The 15273-nt window shown below is 42.3% G+C and overlaps 3 protein-coding genes across 3 annotated transcripts; all 3 read right to left on the bottom strand.

Annotated features, from left to right (window-relative positions):
• Positions 1-253: 253 nt before the first annotated feature.
• On the bottom strand, positions 254-4982 carry zpax1 (zona pellucida protein AX 1). Its single transcript, XM_037449581.2, has 21 exons — positions 4847-4982; positions 4675-4751; positions 4506-4601; positions 4301-4425; positions 3940-4083; positions 3785-3865; positions 3524-3688; positions 3351-3447; positions 3054-3271; positions 2823-2979; positions 2543-2751; positions 2333-2450; positions 1966-2165; positions 1784-1895; positions 1545-1714; positions 1369-1475; positions 1164-1294; positions 893-1082; positions 620-761; positions 420-546; positions 254-350 (listed from the first exon to the last, which is right to left on the bottom strand). Exons 1-21 carry the CDS (start codon positions 4852-4854, stop codon positions 274-276), a joined length of 2751 nt encoding a protein of 916 aa, XP_037305478.2. The 5' UTR covers positions 4855-4982; the 3' UTR covers positions 254-273.
• Positions 4983-5133: 151 nt separating this feature from the next.
• Positions 5134-7155, bottom strand: ttc32 (tetratricopeptide repeat domain 32). Its single transcript, XM_037449586.2, has 3 exons — positions 6997-7155; positions 6645-6811; positions 5134-5915 (listed from the first exon to the last, which is right to left on the bottom strand). The coding sequence occupies exons 1-3, from the start codon at positions 7110-7112 to the stop codon at positions 5788-5790; spliced, it is 411 nt and encodes a 136-aa protein (XP_037305483.1). The 5' UTR covers positions 7113-7155; the 3' UTR covers positions 5134-5787.
• A 3522-nt stretch (positions 7156-10677) lies between these two features.
• On the bottom strand, positions 10678-15025 carry matn3a (matrilin 3a). Its single transcript, XM_062559695.1, has 4 exons — positions 14850-15025; positions 11964-12539; positions 11090-11215; positions 10678-10946 (listed from the first exon to the last, which is right to left on the bottom strand). Exons 1-4 carry the CDS (start codon positions 15004-15006, stop codon positions 10771-10773), a joined length of 1035 nt encoding a protein of 344 aa, XP_062415679.1. The 5' UTR covers positions 15007-15025; the 3' UTR covers positions 10678-10770.
• Between the last annotated feature and the right edge of the window lie 248 nt (positions 15026-15273).

Genomic DNA, 15273 nt, shown 5'->3' with positions numbered 1-15273 from the left:
TGTCCTTGTATTTAAGTCATTGTTAATTGCTGAAATTTTACAGCCTGAACGTGTCACTTGAGATGGTGCCAAGTGTTTACTGTCCAATAGAGGACAAGTGTGATAATCAAGGCTATCGATATGACATTAACTGTAATTGCAAATGTCACTTTCAAATATGTTTGTAAGAAACCCCACTTACTGTCATACAGGTAAACACTAATGTGATATTTTGCAAATGAGGCTTTGAAATGACCAAATTGAACAATGCAAACAGTTTATATAGAAATAGTTTTATTCAGAAGTTGATGTTAACAGAATCGGCCCAGAGGTGATTTGCCTTTGCTGGGTAGAATCCTTTCCTCTTTGTGCTGAAAAACAAGTTCATATTACCAAACGCATGTACAGTCAGTCATCCATTAATTTCCAATTTTCTTTACCTTGTTTTGCTCCTTTCCTCTCATGCGGTCTGGCGTTAATCTGGCGTGTGGGCTTCACACATTGGCCTCTGCATGAATCTGCTCGGCTGCTTGCGTCACAAATCACTGCATCACAGTGGACATAGATCTGTGGAGCGAGAGAAGGGTTTATTACAGGAATACTTGCAGCTTCAACGTGTGGCCAGTAAGTCTTAGGTCACCTCTTCTTTCAGAACCGCCTTGTCTTTAATGAAGGTGAACATTTTCATGGAGAAGCGTTTGAAGTGGGCTGGGAATAAAACCCTGGAGTCGCTCACAACAGGATGGAAAACTGTCGCATAGATGTCATCAGGATTCTCACAACTGGGAAAGAAAAGACACGTTTGAATGGCTCTTTTAAAGAATTACATTGGAATAATTTGTGCAAATTGCCACCTTCAGTATTTCGTATACTAAAATGATTTTACTGTAGATACTTTGATGCATCTCATTACCCATCCACGATGATATCCCAGCTAGGTAGAGATGTCCGGTCTTCATCAAGTGTAGCCCAACACTTCTCCACGATGAGCTCCAAATTTGGGTCGGAAGAATCAATCAGCTCCACCTCAAAATACAGAGGCTGCCTCAGGTATTTCACAACTGGATAATCTTCTGCTTGGTAGAAGAGCTGGTAGGATGAATCTGGAGGAGACCGTCTCATTAGGAAGAAGATATTTGGTACATGCCTACTCTTTATAAGGCTTTGAGTAACTGCAACCGCACCTTGTGCTAGCCTGATCTGCACCTTCAGCTGCCCAAATCCAATCTCTGCTTTAGGTTCATAGAGTCTTTGTTTGGAGCTGACGCCAACAGTCTGTGTCTCATTGACCACGTAGTAGCAGGAAATGGTTTGTCTAGAACAGAAACATGCATGTGGTTCATCTCCCACCAGACTGTCTCAGGATAACAGATTTGATGAGTCCTCTACCTGTAGGCTGGATCAATGGGTGACGTCTTGGCTACTCCTCTGTAATACAACCCTTTGTTGTAATACAGGCCAATCTCATTTTCATAGAGCATGTAGTGGTCGAAGAACTACAATAAGATTGCAGGGAGTTACAAATAAAAATGGAAAATTGGGATTTAGGGAAATGCATCGCTTACTGTTCTAGTGGTTCCACAGGAGTCAACACTGAAAGAGAACAGTGCAAAGCGATCATCACTGAATGCCGGTTTGCAGGACTGGTCCTTTAAAGTCAGACTACTTGGATCAAGATTGGCCACAGATTGCACCTTCACAGCCGTAGCGGTCATTGTTCCATTTGGATGGCATGCTGAGGGGAGAAGTGGCAGTGTTAAGAAAAGTCATCATCAGGAGAACCATTGCATTTTGTAAGTCTTACTGGTTGTTGTAAAGGGGAAGGTGCAGGAAAGGTAAAGATCAGCAAGCAGCCGGTTGTCGTCATCCAACAAACTGAAGTCAACTCGAGCTTTAAGTGAATCCGTCGTTAGAAGCTTGAAGACAAAAACAGACGTTTTATACACTGCAGAAGATTAATTATAAGGGGGTTCTTGTTTGACATACCTCAAACACTGCGTCCTCTGCATTGTATGGCAGTTCGACATTGAAGTGTGTGCTGTTTTCTTGGATTTTGTATTCCTCTGCCATCTCAGGGGTCAGATGTCGAAATCCAACCATTGCCTGGAAGTTTTTGCCTTGACTACCATATTTCACAGTGATGTAGAAATGCTTCTGGTTGCAGGTGCCAGTGATTTTTGGTAGCACTAAAGCAGACAAACATTTAAGGATTTCAGTAGTTATTCATTAATTTTTTTTTTAAAGGAGAAACATCCAGAGTATTTTTGAGGAGCGGTCTTGTGGTACTATTCTTCACATGTTCAGTCATCTTTTGCATAAAACCAATTCAACTAGACACTGACAACCTCCTCACCAACATCCTGCAGCAATGCCTGCAACTCTACTTTGTGGGCAAATGTAGTTTCTTCAGGAAGGATGAGGAATCCAAAGGTAAGAGGGAGGAAGTAAGTTGTGACCAAGATTTCTGGGTTCTGTGAATGAAAGCAGCAAAGTAATGAATATGAAACACTTTAATGAGGAGCAAGTAATCAGGCACAGGAACATTATGTATCTATAAACCTACATGTTTCAGGACAACATCAGCATCAAAAGGTACTGAGAGAGAGTAGTCCTTTGTTCCATTTGCATATTTGTGCTCCTGGATGGTAAAGCCTCTGGCGTTGCTCTCATCAACAGTGAGAACCCCAGTGGAGAAGGTGATGTTCTTCAGTACCACATCATGAAGAAAGGTGCCCAAAACAACGCTGAACACCCGAGCTTCTGGGACAGTATCTGAGGAAGAGAAGGACACGTTTAACCTCCTCCAAACCTCAAACACATTGAACTCTTAGAAAAGAACTCACTTTCTTGGACGTGGGGTGGTTGAGGCATGAGAGGGGTTGTAATGGGGAACAGAACCTTGTATCTGGTATCATCTTTGGTGTCAGTGGTCCTCCACAGTACCTCAAGCATGGGCTCCACACTGTAGGTGATGTGGTACTGGTAATCTGGGGCATGGCTCTGCAATTATTCATGATATTTTAATTAAACATGCACGGCAGACCATTTCATTTCTCTTATTTTGACTTCCCAACCTTGAAGTGACCATCAGGTGAGCCCACTGGGATCTCAATGACGATATGATGGTGAGTGGTGGACAGAGTGTACCCCCGTGTGGCCATCTGAGATCGATCAAGCCTTTTCCCGTTGATGCCCATGTGCAATTCTAGGACCTCAAAGCTGCCATCTACCAGTGGTGTCAGACGGCGAGGTACATGCCACGAGATTAGATTGTTGATGAAGAGGACTCCACCTGTCAAACGAAGCACCCATTAATGCAACTGTGATACGTAATGTCCACCACCTCCATCAACAGATATCACAAGGCTAACCTGTGGGACAAGCAGCTGCCAAGTTCATCACATTCAGACCATGTGGAGTCTGATAGTAGGCGCTCACCCTGATCACCTCCATGGGGACTCCACCCACCTAAAAGATATTGGGTTTTACGTCATATTGGGAACGTGTCACATAAAATGCAAAATAATGGGGGCGAGGTTCTCACTTCCTCTGAAGTGGTCTGTGCTGTATTGTAGGGGGATCGCACAACCAGACGTGACGAGGTCAACTTGAGGCCGTAGCCGGCTTGTTCAGCCTCCCTCAGCACCATTGCTACTGGTTCTGGGGTGTAAAATGTCACCTTCCAGATACCGTGTGCTGCTCCAGATGCCTAGAGGGGGGAGAACGGTCATTACCACAGTTTCATATAACAAATGGCACAGCTTGAAAAGACAGTCCTCAGTAACCTTGTAAATCTTACACATACATCAGGAAGGTTGTTGCCGTCTTTAACATTTTGAGCCGGTCCCTTTGCTCCAGTATCAGGAGCAGCTATAAAGCCTGACACCTAAAGACAAGAAACAGTTGTTTAGGTCTTTGTTAGACACCATTTGGTAGATCCAGGACGGTAAAGTGACCTACTTCCATGTAGTTCCTGTCGCAGAGAATCTCTGTTGAGGCCCACTGAGTATAGCTGCAAGTCTGCTTTACATCATGGGTAACTACGTCGGAGTGACTGTTGCTGTACATTCGTAGCCTCAAGCCAACATTGAAAATACGGTCATTCTAAAAAGTAGATCAAGAAGCAAGAATTGGCCATTATTGAGTAAAGAGTTGGAAGCAATGACAGTTTTAAGTGATTGATGCAAAAAAGCAAACTTGTCAATTTTTGTTCCTGCCTTGGGTTATACAAAAAATAAACCTTCCAGTAAAATACGCCAAGTTTCAGAAATACATTCTTTTAAATAACATGAAAATAAATGTAAACTACAAAATTACACACTTTGTTGTCCACATAGCAGCCCAGCAGAGAGGAGTAGATTCTAGTGTTGCCAGAGGGGTCGGACTCCATGCTGTAGCCACACTGAGCAGCTAAACTGGGTGTTAACACAACATGCTGGGTGCCATCTGAGGGAAAGGAAAGACAACCATCACCGTACTGCACTAGTGACGAGACAATCCTGCTCATTAACACGCGTTCTACTCACTGACGGCCTCGACCTCAAGCTCGTTCCCCACTGCTAGGGCCTTGTCCAACGAAAGCCTCATTAGATTACCCACACAGTCCGACAGTAAACCACTGCCTGTAAAAGAAGAGGCTGGTGAGGAAGTTAACTTTTAACAATCAAGTTAGGAAGTCATTGAGTTAAGGCTTACTTGACTGTGATTTGAGCTTCGCATTTGGCCTTGTATCAACAGAGAGGATTACTGCAGCCATCAAACTCACGAACAAACTTGAACAAAGTAAAAACAAAGTTTAGAGACTCTACAAGTGCAGCCGGCACTCTTTAAAACAGCAAAAAATAAAATAGCTTGCATGTTCACACACCTCCACATGTTGCAGTCAGAGCACAGCCAAAGTAACCATGAACTGAAGGAATCCAATCACTAGGCGAGCGTGGCACTGATCACCCAGCACACCAGCAGAACTCTGAATAGTAGTGAGTGATAGTCCCAGTGCGCCATCACCAGCTTTTTATACAGCTAATGACAACGCACAGGTGAAACCAATTCACCACCCAGCTCACCTGCAGTGGCAGAATTTAATTGAAGACTGAACATGATAATATATGCATACACATGAATTGATAGTATGATCAAAATAATTTATTTAAATGTATATACATTAAGTTTGGGATGGGAATATATATAATTTTATTTTTTCAAGAGATCCAAATTGTCAAGAGACCGACTATCCTTCTTAAAAAACATATTTGAGAAAAAATAAATGTAAGACACCAAAACATGCTTTTCATTTTTAGCTGACAGACTGATTATCTTTACTGCACACTCGCACTTGATTCAGGTTTGTTTATAGCCACAAACCTCCTCACATTGGATTCAAGAGGGTGCAATGACATTCTTTACCAACGGTAAAACCCAAGCATATCTTTTCACCGGGTCGATAAGTCTGCACAGTCCGCTCCCAGACATAAACAATGATATATTTATGAGGACCTTCCATTATTTCCAACTGGAAGAATCTCGAGTTACTGCAGAAAAGGAATGATCAATACTCTTGGACAACAAATGTTTTTGCAGCAATATTTTTGATCTTTACTGGTGACATTGCTTGTGCAGGTTGCTTTATATTGCTTGTCTTACACTTTAATGTTCATATTCATAGTGATACATTTGTTCATAGATCTGCATTTTCATATCCAATCAAATAAACAATCATTTGCAATATGACAGATGTACATAAATGCAATTAATTTGAGAGAATGTACATGTTTTCTGTAGCAGCTAGATTTAAGGTTTATGAAGCTTTCAGTATCCCCTTTCTGTCTTGTGTTGCTGGTCCAGAAGTGTTTGTTGCAGGCTGTCTTTGGCATCTTCAAAATCTGGATTGAGTTTTAACGCTTGTTGGAAGTCGCTCTTGGCTTCGTTGAAAAAACCTGAAAGACATTTCAAAGAAAATATGACATAACCAGTGTATGATTTGTCCTGCCTAACTGGTTTGCTAAGAGTTGGCAGTATAATTTAGTGGGCAGCGTGAGCATGAGCACTATCAGCTAATACACAGCGCCACCTACAGTTTTAGAGAAGAAAGGACACACCAGAATCACTCAACAGCTACAGCACCACACATATTGTGATTATTGACTATTGATTTTCAGATACCTTATATCTTAGGAAACAATTACTGACATCAAGGTGGGTTGTCATGAAATGCAAGAGTATTGTGCTAAAAGCAACAACAATTTGAAAGGGATACGTCTGGTAGGAAGCTTTATTATTTCAGTTCTATAGTGTGTTTATTTCTTTGTTTTGTCTTACTAATGTCAGTATTTAATTAAAAGGAGCATATATTAGGAACAAAAACACTTAACGCAAGATATAACGTTATTTTGAATGAAACAATAAAATCCGATAATGATTTTGAGAGGCTTTGCACCCATAGATATGAATTCCTCCTTATATACATTTCCCATTCCGTTCAGACTTATTAACTTATAAAACAAGGGAGAAAATAGATCAAGATAGAAAATGCTATAACGCCAAAATTGACATTTATTTTGAAGCAGACCGGATGTCACTCATTTGCTCATGATCGCAGCCCAGCAGGTAAACAATAAAAACGTGCCCTTTTGTCATTACGTCACATTATGACCACAGACCCTTACCTAGTCTATAGCGGATGAGTCCTCTGTTGTAGAAAGGTATTTCAAAGCGACAGTCAGTCTGTATTGCGGAGGTGAAGTCCTCGACTGCTTCATTAAAATCCACCCGCAGGTACTTTATCTGTCCGCGGTTGTTGTAGGCGCTTGCCAATTTACTAGCTTCACATTCCCTGTGGAAAATAGGACCCGGGTTAGAGACGGATTACTCAAAACCTCATTAAATGAGCAGACACCAAGTCAGGAACAATAAGGCGGCCGATCTAGTTGAACGGATAACACGATGTGATGCAACACTAGTTTGATACAGCGGCGGACTGTTAGCTCATTTTACACCACCGAAGCCGTACAGTCCTACCTGAACTGTGCGCAGGAAGAGATAAACGTTGTATAAAGGTCTTCTGCACGTTTATAATTCTGTCTTTTAAACTCAGAGTGAGCATATTCAAGTGTTTGGGAACTAACTTCCTCCATAAATTGAGGTGTTGTTTTCTTGTCGCGTTATTCCGACCGCGGATATGACGTCACAAAATAAAACATCCAATCGTTGTCACCGGTCGCAAGTGGGCGTGGCTTGTAATCAATAGATTAAAAGTGTATTTAGATTACTGTATACTGTATTTGCATCTCATACAATTTATCGCTTTGATTTGACCAATGTGTGCTAAACGACATGCTACAAATACTGTCTACAAGAGGCTTAATCTTCATTTTTAAATTGTCCAAAATATGCTCTATGGCTGTTTTGTTAAATTGTTACATAAATACTTTTAATTTGTTATTCTTAACTCAACAACCGGTAATGATATGCAAATACCATTGGACACCTTGCATAATTTGTTTATTGTTGAACCTATTAAGTATACATAAGAGATGTAAACATATGATTTCCTACTAAAAAAACCAAATAATGTGTAGTGATTGAAGTCAAGACCATACCATCTGAAATCAGTAACCAACACCAACAATAACGGATTTCAATATCTAGGTTTTTTGTAACAGCAGGTGGCAGTCTTAGACTCAGATATCCTTAAAAGAGGCAGTGACGCATTTAGCGCAAGGTGTGTAGACGCAATTAAAACTAGGGTTCAAATTACAAATGCATGCGACTTAAAATAAAGATTCCAATCTCCGGCTTACTATCCAAAACATTATTTTTGTGTGTAGAAATGCAGGTATTTTTCATTTCGGAGTGAATAGTGTGTCACTAACAGACACAAACATCTGTTCCATCAGTCTCAGGACCGTGTGGAAACTCACTTGCTGCAGTAAATATAAAGCAAAGAGGGAAACCCATCAGCAAACAGGTGAGGAATTCTCAGACCATCTCCCAGGTGAGGAAGTCTGCTGCCCTGTTGAAAAAGGCCACCCTAAGGAAGCAGAGGTCACTCAGTACCCGTGCACTTTCCTTTTGCGGCCCATTAATCTCCCGACTGTGTGGACGAGTTGAAACGGATCAAACGGAGACCAGAGGGAAGACGATGCAGGCCACTGGCTGTGGACACTTCTCAGAAAATGGCAACACAAGGCCTCTTGTGAAAAAGTAGATTGACTGTAGGTCATAACATCAAGCAAGAGCATTCCTCGACTTACAAGGGAAGCAAAGACAGATATTTTCATCAGCCAGACCACTGTGTTCCATCACACACCTTCACCTTCTTCACAGTGAGACACTAAGCATCCTTATACTAGAATGTGACATAAAAAACAAATTAAATAGCTTTACATGATGGCCTGGCTCTAAACAGCAAAAATAACTCACTGTACTGATGACAACTCCACGTATGAGCACCATTTGGAGCCACTATGACACTATGATCAGTTCATAGAGGTACAAATAAGTCTTAAAGCCATTACTCTCATCAAGCCTGTCAATATGGTTGACAGTATGGTTGTATTGTTTATTTGTTAAATATTATTTAGCTCTCATGTAAAATGAATCCCAGTACATCCAGTTCAACGTGTGCTCCCACATCAATGCAGCAACATATATTTGTCTGCTTTAGTTAACTCAGTTATTTTGTTGAACTCCATTTTCTAATAGTGTTGAGTGTAATTTTAATAATATTATAGACCTGTTCTACCTCAGTATTAGTGTCTAACTTCATAAATAGTTTAAAAACACCAAAAAAAGGTATGAATTATCCACCTGTTGGCAAGAAAGACAGTAAAAAAAACGTCTGGTTCTTCAAAACAAACGATAGAGTTTTTAGAAAACGTAATAATCAATAAATAACAGTTTTTTCTCAAACTCTTCGTATCTTCTGCCCTTCTCAGAGGTATGCGAGTCCCATCCATCTTCTTCCACAGAAACCTGAGCCGCGCGTGTGTGGTAACCGGGATGACGGACAGGATCCGAAGCAGACCCGAGGTAGACGTCCCCGTGTTGACTCCTCATACCTCACACGCACAGAGGAGACAGAGGAGCTCTGTTGGCCAGCGCTGCTTCAGGCAAAAACATCGAGTCCTTCCAGAGGTCACATGACACTTCAGGTGTAGAAAAACACACGGTGCCATAACGGAGGGGAAAACAACCAAAAAAATGTTGTTTCCAAATGAATTGGTCGCTGAGGTCAGTTGAATTAAAGCCCCGGGCCGATTGTCGACTTTATGCCGGTACTATTTTTTAACGTTGAGTGACTGAATTTGTGTTTCTGAGTAAAAAAGGATTTGGGGTTAGCAAGTGATCTTCCCTTGACCTCAGCTCTCAGAGCGCTTTGAATGTTTTTGTGAGGCCAGAGTAAATTATAACACATCGTTAATAGAAATAGGAGAGCTGGTCCATGTGACCTTTCTATATTGACGCAGAAATACATATATGGCACAAAAATGTATATACTGGTTCTTTTGTGTCCACTGAAATACATTTTAGAGTGGCTAAAACTACTTTATATTACAGTACAGACCAAGACTTTACCTTCTTTAATGTTTCGTTAAGCTAAAATCGATCCATTTACACACACATGTAAACATGGACACATAATTCAAAAGGAATTCCAAGATCATTTGACTCGAATTATCAGAAATATGAATGTTTTTGTTGCCACATGAAAATGCATAATGCTTGTTTTTAGAGAAACAAATCATTAGCCTTTCAAAACCATAATAGGCAATATTCAAGTTACCCTCCTTTATACTTTGATTGAACTTAAGCAATAGCCATTCAATGTATTCTGTGACTGGTCCATGTTGGACATAAATTACTGTACATGTATTAACCAAGCATGATTCATTCATGTAATCCAGCCTTAGTTTGTATTTTTCATTTCACTATTATCAACTTCACTGTTTAGCCTAGAAATAAACTGCTCAAACATTCATGCAATTTCCCGCATCACACAGTAAAAGAACTCAAAAAGACAACAATGAGCAAGAGAAAGTCCTTTGCGATTATTTTATTGTCTGTTCTTATAACATTCACAGAGACAGAAGATAAACATTTATTATTCATTAAACATAATGCAAACGGTAAGAATATAATAAAGGAAATATGCAAGAGTATCTAATGTAGGAAACAATTTACTGATTGTAAAAAAAAACATCCCGTCAATATATGTGATTGCTTGAATCCTGTTTGATGCTTTAAAAAAAAAAATCTATTTACAATATGCAACTTCATACAAGTAGGATGTAAAACATTTCCTACAGTAAAGAAGAAACAATGGAAATAATACCTGTTTTATTTCAGACTATGTTCATGTAGGTGTTTAGAAATAAATGTTTAGGTACTTTAAACATTGCATTTAATGCCCAACTGTTAGACATTGTAACTCAACAGTGCACCACAGGCAGTAACTTGAGGCCCATTGGTTGATGAACCACTGCTTCACTCGATCCGTGGGTGACCTCTAAGGAGTAGTTACAGGAGGATGGATGACAGGAAACACATGTCCATGTCCAGGAAGTAAGCCAGCGAGCCTCTCTGCACAGAGTAAATAAACCAAAAAGTCAGACGGCGTGGAGAGTAGTAGGCTTCCACCCCGAAGCTCCCCCATAAAAAAATAAATTTAAAAAAAATGCTACCAATACTTGCCACAGGGTCCAGCTTCAGGCCCGGCCCACTATGTTCTGCAGGCGCTCGATCCTCCCGGACACGGCGGCTAGTGGGATCGGTCAAGAAGTTATACTTCAATTACAATGCCAGCCGAGAGGTAATGTTTTGAAGAAAAGGCCCCGTGTCTGAATCAACAGGAAGGATATGCTTGGCTGTGAGCTGCTGGATGGCGGCGTGCGTCTGCTTCTGGAAAGCCAGGGTGGCTTCACATTTGCAGGGATCCTCCACCACCACCTCCGCCTTCAGCTCCTCGCCTGGAGTCAGGAATTAAGCACCAAGTCGGTTGTGAACCAAGCACCTTCTGCACATTGCTTTGAAAGACGTTACACATTGTCGCGGCATTATTAATATCACAGCAGAACGTCACATTTGCTGTATCCACACAGTATGTTCTTACGTTTCGGGGAACACGTTTTCTTGTCTGCATTCAAGACGTAACCATTCCGGCACTGGCAGTAATGCGAGGCATTGCTGTTGACACATATGTGTTCGCAGTCGTGTCCCATGGCACAGGGCTCTGGACCTGAAATAAGCCGGGATTAAAGGGATGGCGCTGTCAAGATGGCAACATGGGAACAGTTAATGCAGTATACTATTGGTAGGTGTCTAGTGATTCGTGCGGTAGAATAACGGTAAAATAAAAAGCTTTTGTAATGTTACAGTTAAATCTAATTCAATTTCTGATGTTTTTTGCTTATAATAACAAAAGGTCTTTCTTGTATTTGTACTTGACCACTAGTCATTTGTGTTGGAAAACTTGATCCATTCGTACACCTTCACTTCTCAGCCAAGGTCGTTTACCACCTGCTTAGTTTGGCCGTGTGTTGGACAACACGCGTAAAAATCACAGACACCTGAGGTACAACAGCAATGACAGTTACATGGACATATCATGTCCATCTCTTATCTCATATCTCTTGAAAAGGTGCAGCCCAACTGTGAATTTAAAGCATTTCACAAAAAAACAGATCATTTAAAGCAATTCAAACAAGATGCTTTGATCAAAATCCCTTTTGTAGCAATCACCATTTAAACATTTTTCTCCTCTCGGAAAGAACTGCACAGCCTTGTACTTTATCATTACATGGGTTTAACTTAGCGACCACAGGCAAGTTCTTGTAACATCTGCAGTCCATGTGGCAGTTACGACCGTGTGATGTTTATCACAAACGACACAGTAAACGATGGTCAATCGGCAACCAATCCCTGTGTAGACTGTAGGGGCCCCTGACTGAGGAACCAGAACCCAGGTCAACTCCTCTTTGTCCTACCGCACAGGGTCTCCTTGAACTTGGAGGTGAGCTTCTCGATAACGCCGTAGGTCTCCACATAGAAGACGTGGTCATCCAGAGGGGTGCTGGCCATCTGCTGCAGCGAGCGCATGTCAGCCCGGTCCACTCCGACGGCGTAGATCTCGATGCCGGAGGCCCGGGCGGCAGCGGAGACCTCCTCCACCTGGTCTTGGGGCCTTCCGTCGGTCACGATGATGGCCACCTTGTTGATTTTCCTGGAGCGAGGCCGAGCTCCGGACCGCTCCGTGAAAGCGTCGTTCACGGCGGTCTTGATGGCGAGGCCCGTCATGGTGCCGGTGGCCAGGGGCTCGATGCGGGAGATGGCTTTCTTCATGTCGGGTTTGTCGAAGTGGCTCTTGAGGAGGAACTCAATCTTGACCGTGCTGGCGTAGTTGACCACGGCCACTCGAGTGGCGTCGGAGCCGACGTCCAACGTGTCCACCATGTCGGCGAGGAATATCCTTACCTTTTCGAACTCACCAGGGCGCACGCTGCGAGAGCTGTCGATGATAAAGACCAGGTCCATGGGACGGCTCCTGCAGTGAGAGTCCGTCTCTGGTGATCAACCAAAACCACGGCACGGTTAAGTCCACGCCACACGGAAAAAGCCGCTTCATTGTCCAAACAAATATTCAAGCGTGTTGGTTAAACGGTGACGGAGAGGCAGAAAAAGAAAGAAAAAAACACAGACACACACAAAACATTTAGGGATACACAACACGTGTCCCCATGGTAACCACAGGAAACTGTTGCGCATCACTGCAGTGATAAAATGAAAGAAATGAATTAGTATGTACAAAACATACTGTAGTATTTCAGTCTTTAACAGTCCATCAAGGATTGTTCATAGGACTTATCCTTTTATTTCAATTCCATGAACGAAAAGGATCCTTGGAGCCCACACATGAAAAGTGACAACACGACACAGTGATAGGAGCCCTGTGTGTCTCACCACATACACGGGTACAAAAGCACATTCTGCAGTTCGGCATCAGAACGTCTTGGTTTTTTCAAAGCAAAAACACGGATTGCTTTTACACTGAACAAAAATATGAAGGCATTTGCTTTCATTTTTTTCATGAAATAAAAGACATTTGTCCATGCACACACAAATTTCTCTTCATTTTGTGCACACATTTGTTGAAATTTGAGCCGATTGGCAGCATGACTGCACATGCTCCCTAACACCAATTCTTATACATTCTTGCATTGCCTTTGATAGGAATAAGTCTTTTGTGTGCATCGGAAAAGTTGTACATCTTTTATTTCAGAAAGCGAAAGGGTTGCGTTTATATTTTATACAGATACGTATATACAAAGAAAACCAAAAGTTCAGAGGGCATTGTCTGGTCATAACTTCAAATAGGATGAATAGTGAAGTGCAAGGAAAGGATTCAGTCAATGACGCTAATTATTTATCTCCCACCACTAAAATATATAGAACAATCAATTATAACTGGTTTTAAATAAGACAATATCTGCTTTAAGTGTTCATCTCAGAATGAAGGAAACACATTTCAACTGAATAGCAAACCTGACTGGTAATATTCTACCTGTCTCCACAGGACTCACGGTGGCGATGAAGCCGCGTTGGGTACTGACCAGTAGCCTCACAGGAGCGGTGGTCTCCACTGACCGCACACTGGTCACCACCGCTGGCAGGCCGGTGGTCAGCGGGGCCACTGTGGTCGCCGGCAGAGTGGGCCGCGCTGTTGGGGCCGGAGGAAACGGCGAGACAGCAGGGGGGGGCACCACAGGCGCCGTCGGTACCGTTGGGTCGGACTTGTTTGGGCACGGATCTCTAAATTTGTACGGGAACGTGGCTCTGAGCCTTTGACGGGGATGCTGAGCTACTGGGGGAGACAGACCTTTGTGTACGTGGTGCATTCGAGGCGCCACCGGCCCGCTGAACGGGTTGTGAAACGGGGGCCTGTGGTAAGTCACCGGGGGAGACAGAGGAACGGGTCGATACATCCAGGGCGGCTGGTAGCGGTAGTGATACCCTCCTCTATACGTGTAATCGCTTCGGTGAACTACAGGGCCACCAGAAAGGAAAAGTGTGAGAGAACATTAGTGGGCTACAAATGCAACAGGAGACGGACGTGTACGTTGACATTGACGAGTGGTTGTGAAATATACAGCACGAGAAAGACAAATAATTAGTTGAAGCACAGGTGTGAATTCAGCCACCTGGGTTATTTACGACAATCTGGGATTATCCTGTTAAACGCTTGTGAAAACAACCCTCAACAAGTTAACATGCATGTTGTGTTAGAGAAAGCTGTAGATATTGTTACACTAGTGGTGAAATTACATTTGTGTGGATGAAATATCTTAGCACATTAACCCAGGTATAGCTTTCAAAAATGTATTTTCCATATTTAAAAATGACTATTAATAAATATATATTTCAAAGAAGTCTGAAAGAGTGATGTAAATTGTAATATATGTAAATTGACTCCTTAGTGTTTTTCAGAAGTGAAAGGAGTAATACAACGTCAAAACAATCTATTGCATGTAAATTACTTTAAATAAAAGAATGAAAGAATGAAATGAAACCAACTTACTAGGTTACAGGAGACATTACATTACACACTAGGGATCTGTATCACTAGGAAGTAACGTGAACATTAGAAGTGTATATGACAACCTTATGTCTTAGATCATCATCAAAAATTACAAGTTACCGCAGAAGTCCGGATTAAGAAAAACAATACATCTCATTGAGGAGTAGTTAAGTATAAAGTAACTTAGTCCTACCGGTGCCATGCAGCTGTACTTGCAGAATAAATAATACATCAAGTTAATTACTTTATGCTGTCTTTCAGACAAAGTCAGCTAGTGACATGTTCCATTAAAACTTACTTTGCGGATTCAGGGTCCTGAACGGAGGTCGGCCATGGTTTCTGGTTTGAGCGTAGCTCTGTGCGGCGATCAGCTGAGGATCCCCCACACTGGAGTGATACGTCGCTAGAACATCGGACAGCAGCAGCCACAAGATGCTGCAGAGGAAAGGCTTCATCCTTCTCTGCCCCCGGTGGTCTGTCCGGTGTCTGCTCTCTCTGTCTCACAGGGTCCTGCTGTGGTCCAACAGCCGCCACGCATGAGGGGCGGGGGGCTCTCGGTCCAACGCGTCTCACCTTCTGTCCAATCCAGAGGTGTGACGTCACCTCTGGGACACAGTGAGGGACGGTGTGGAAAACCACTCATGTCCTGCCCCGCTCACATTTTTCGTATAGCGAGCTATTCAATAACGATGATGTATACGTGACTGCGGTTTGGGACGAAT

The sequence above is a fragment of the Pungitius pungitius genome, chromosome 20, assembly GCF_949316345.1.
Source record: "Pungitius pungitius chromosome 20, fPunPun2.1, whole genome shotgun sequence".
In the NCBI taxonomy this organism is placed as follows: domain Eukaryota; kingdom Metazoa; phylum Chordata; class Actinopteri; order Perciformes; family Gasterosteidae; genus Pungitius; species Pungitius pungitius.
Note: the sequence above shows the minus strand (reverse complement) of the source record. Positions and strands in the feature narration are given on the sequence as shown.

Excerpts from the sequence above, each read along its gene's own strand:
- zpax1 (XM_037449581.2), bottom strand. Across the intron at positions 1,715-1,783 it reads CTTCCCCTTTACAACAACCA|CATGCCATCCAAATGGAACA; the intron begins GTAAGACTTACA and ends TTCTCCCCTCAG. Across the intron at positions 547-619 it reads AGGCGGTTCTGAAAGAAGAG|ATCTATGTCCACTGTGATGC; the intron begins GTGACCTAAGAC and ends CTCGCTCCACAG.
- ttc32 (XM_037449586.2), bottom strand. The coding sequence starts at position 7,112 with ATGGAGGAAGTTAGTTCCCAAACACTTGAATATGCTCACTCTGAGTTT. Across the intron at positions 6,812-6,996 it reads TCTTCCTGCGCACAGTTCAG|GGAATGTGAAGCTAGTAAAT; the intron begins GTAGGACTGTAC and ends TATTTTCCACAG. Across the intron at positions 5,916-6,644 it reads ACTCATCCGCTATAGACTAG|GTTTTTTCAACGAAGCCAAG; the intron begins GTAAGGGTCTGT and ends AATGTCTTTCAG.
- matn3a (XM_062559695.1), bottom strand. The coding sequence starts at position 15,006 with ATGAAGCCTTTCCTCTGCAGCATCTTGTGGCTGCTGCTGTCCGATGTT. Across the intron at positions 12,540-14,849 it reads CAGGACCCTGAATCCGCAAA|AGACGGACTCTCACTGCAGG; the intron begins GTAAGTTTTAAT and ends GTTGATCACCAG. Across the intron at positions 10,947-11,089 it reads GAAAACGTGTTCCCCGAAAC|GCGAGGAGCTGAAGGCGGAG; the intron begins GTAAGAACATAC and ends TCCTGACTCCAG.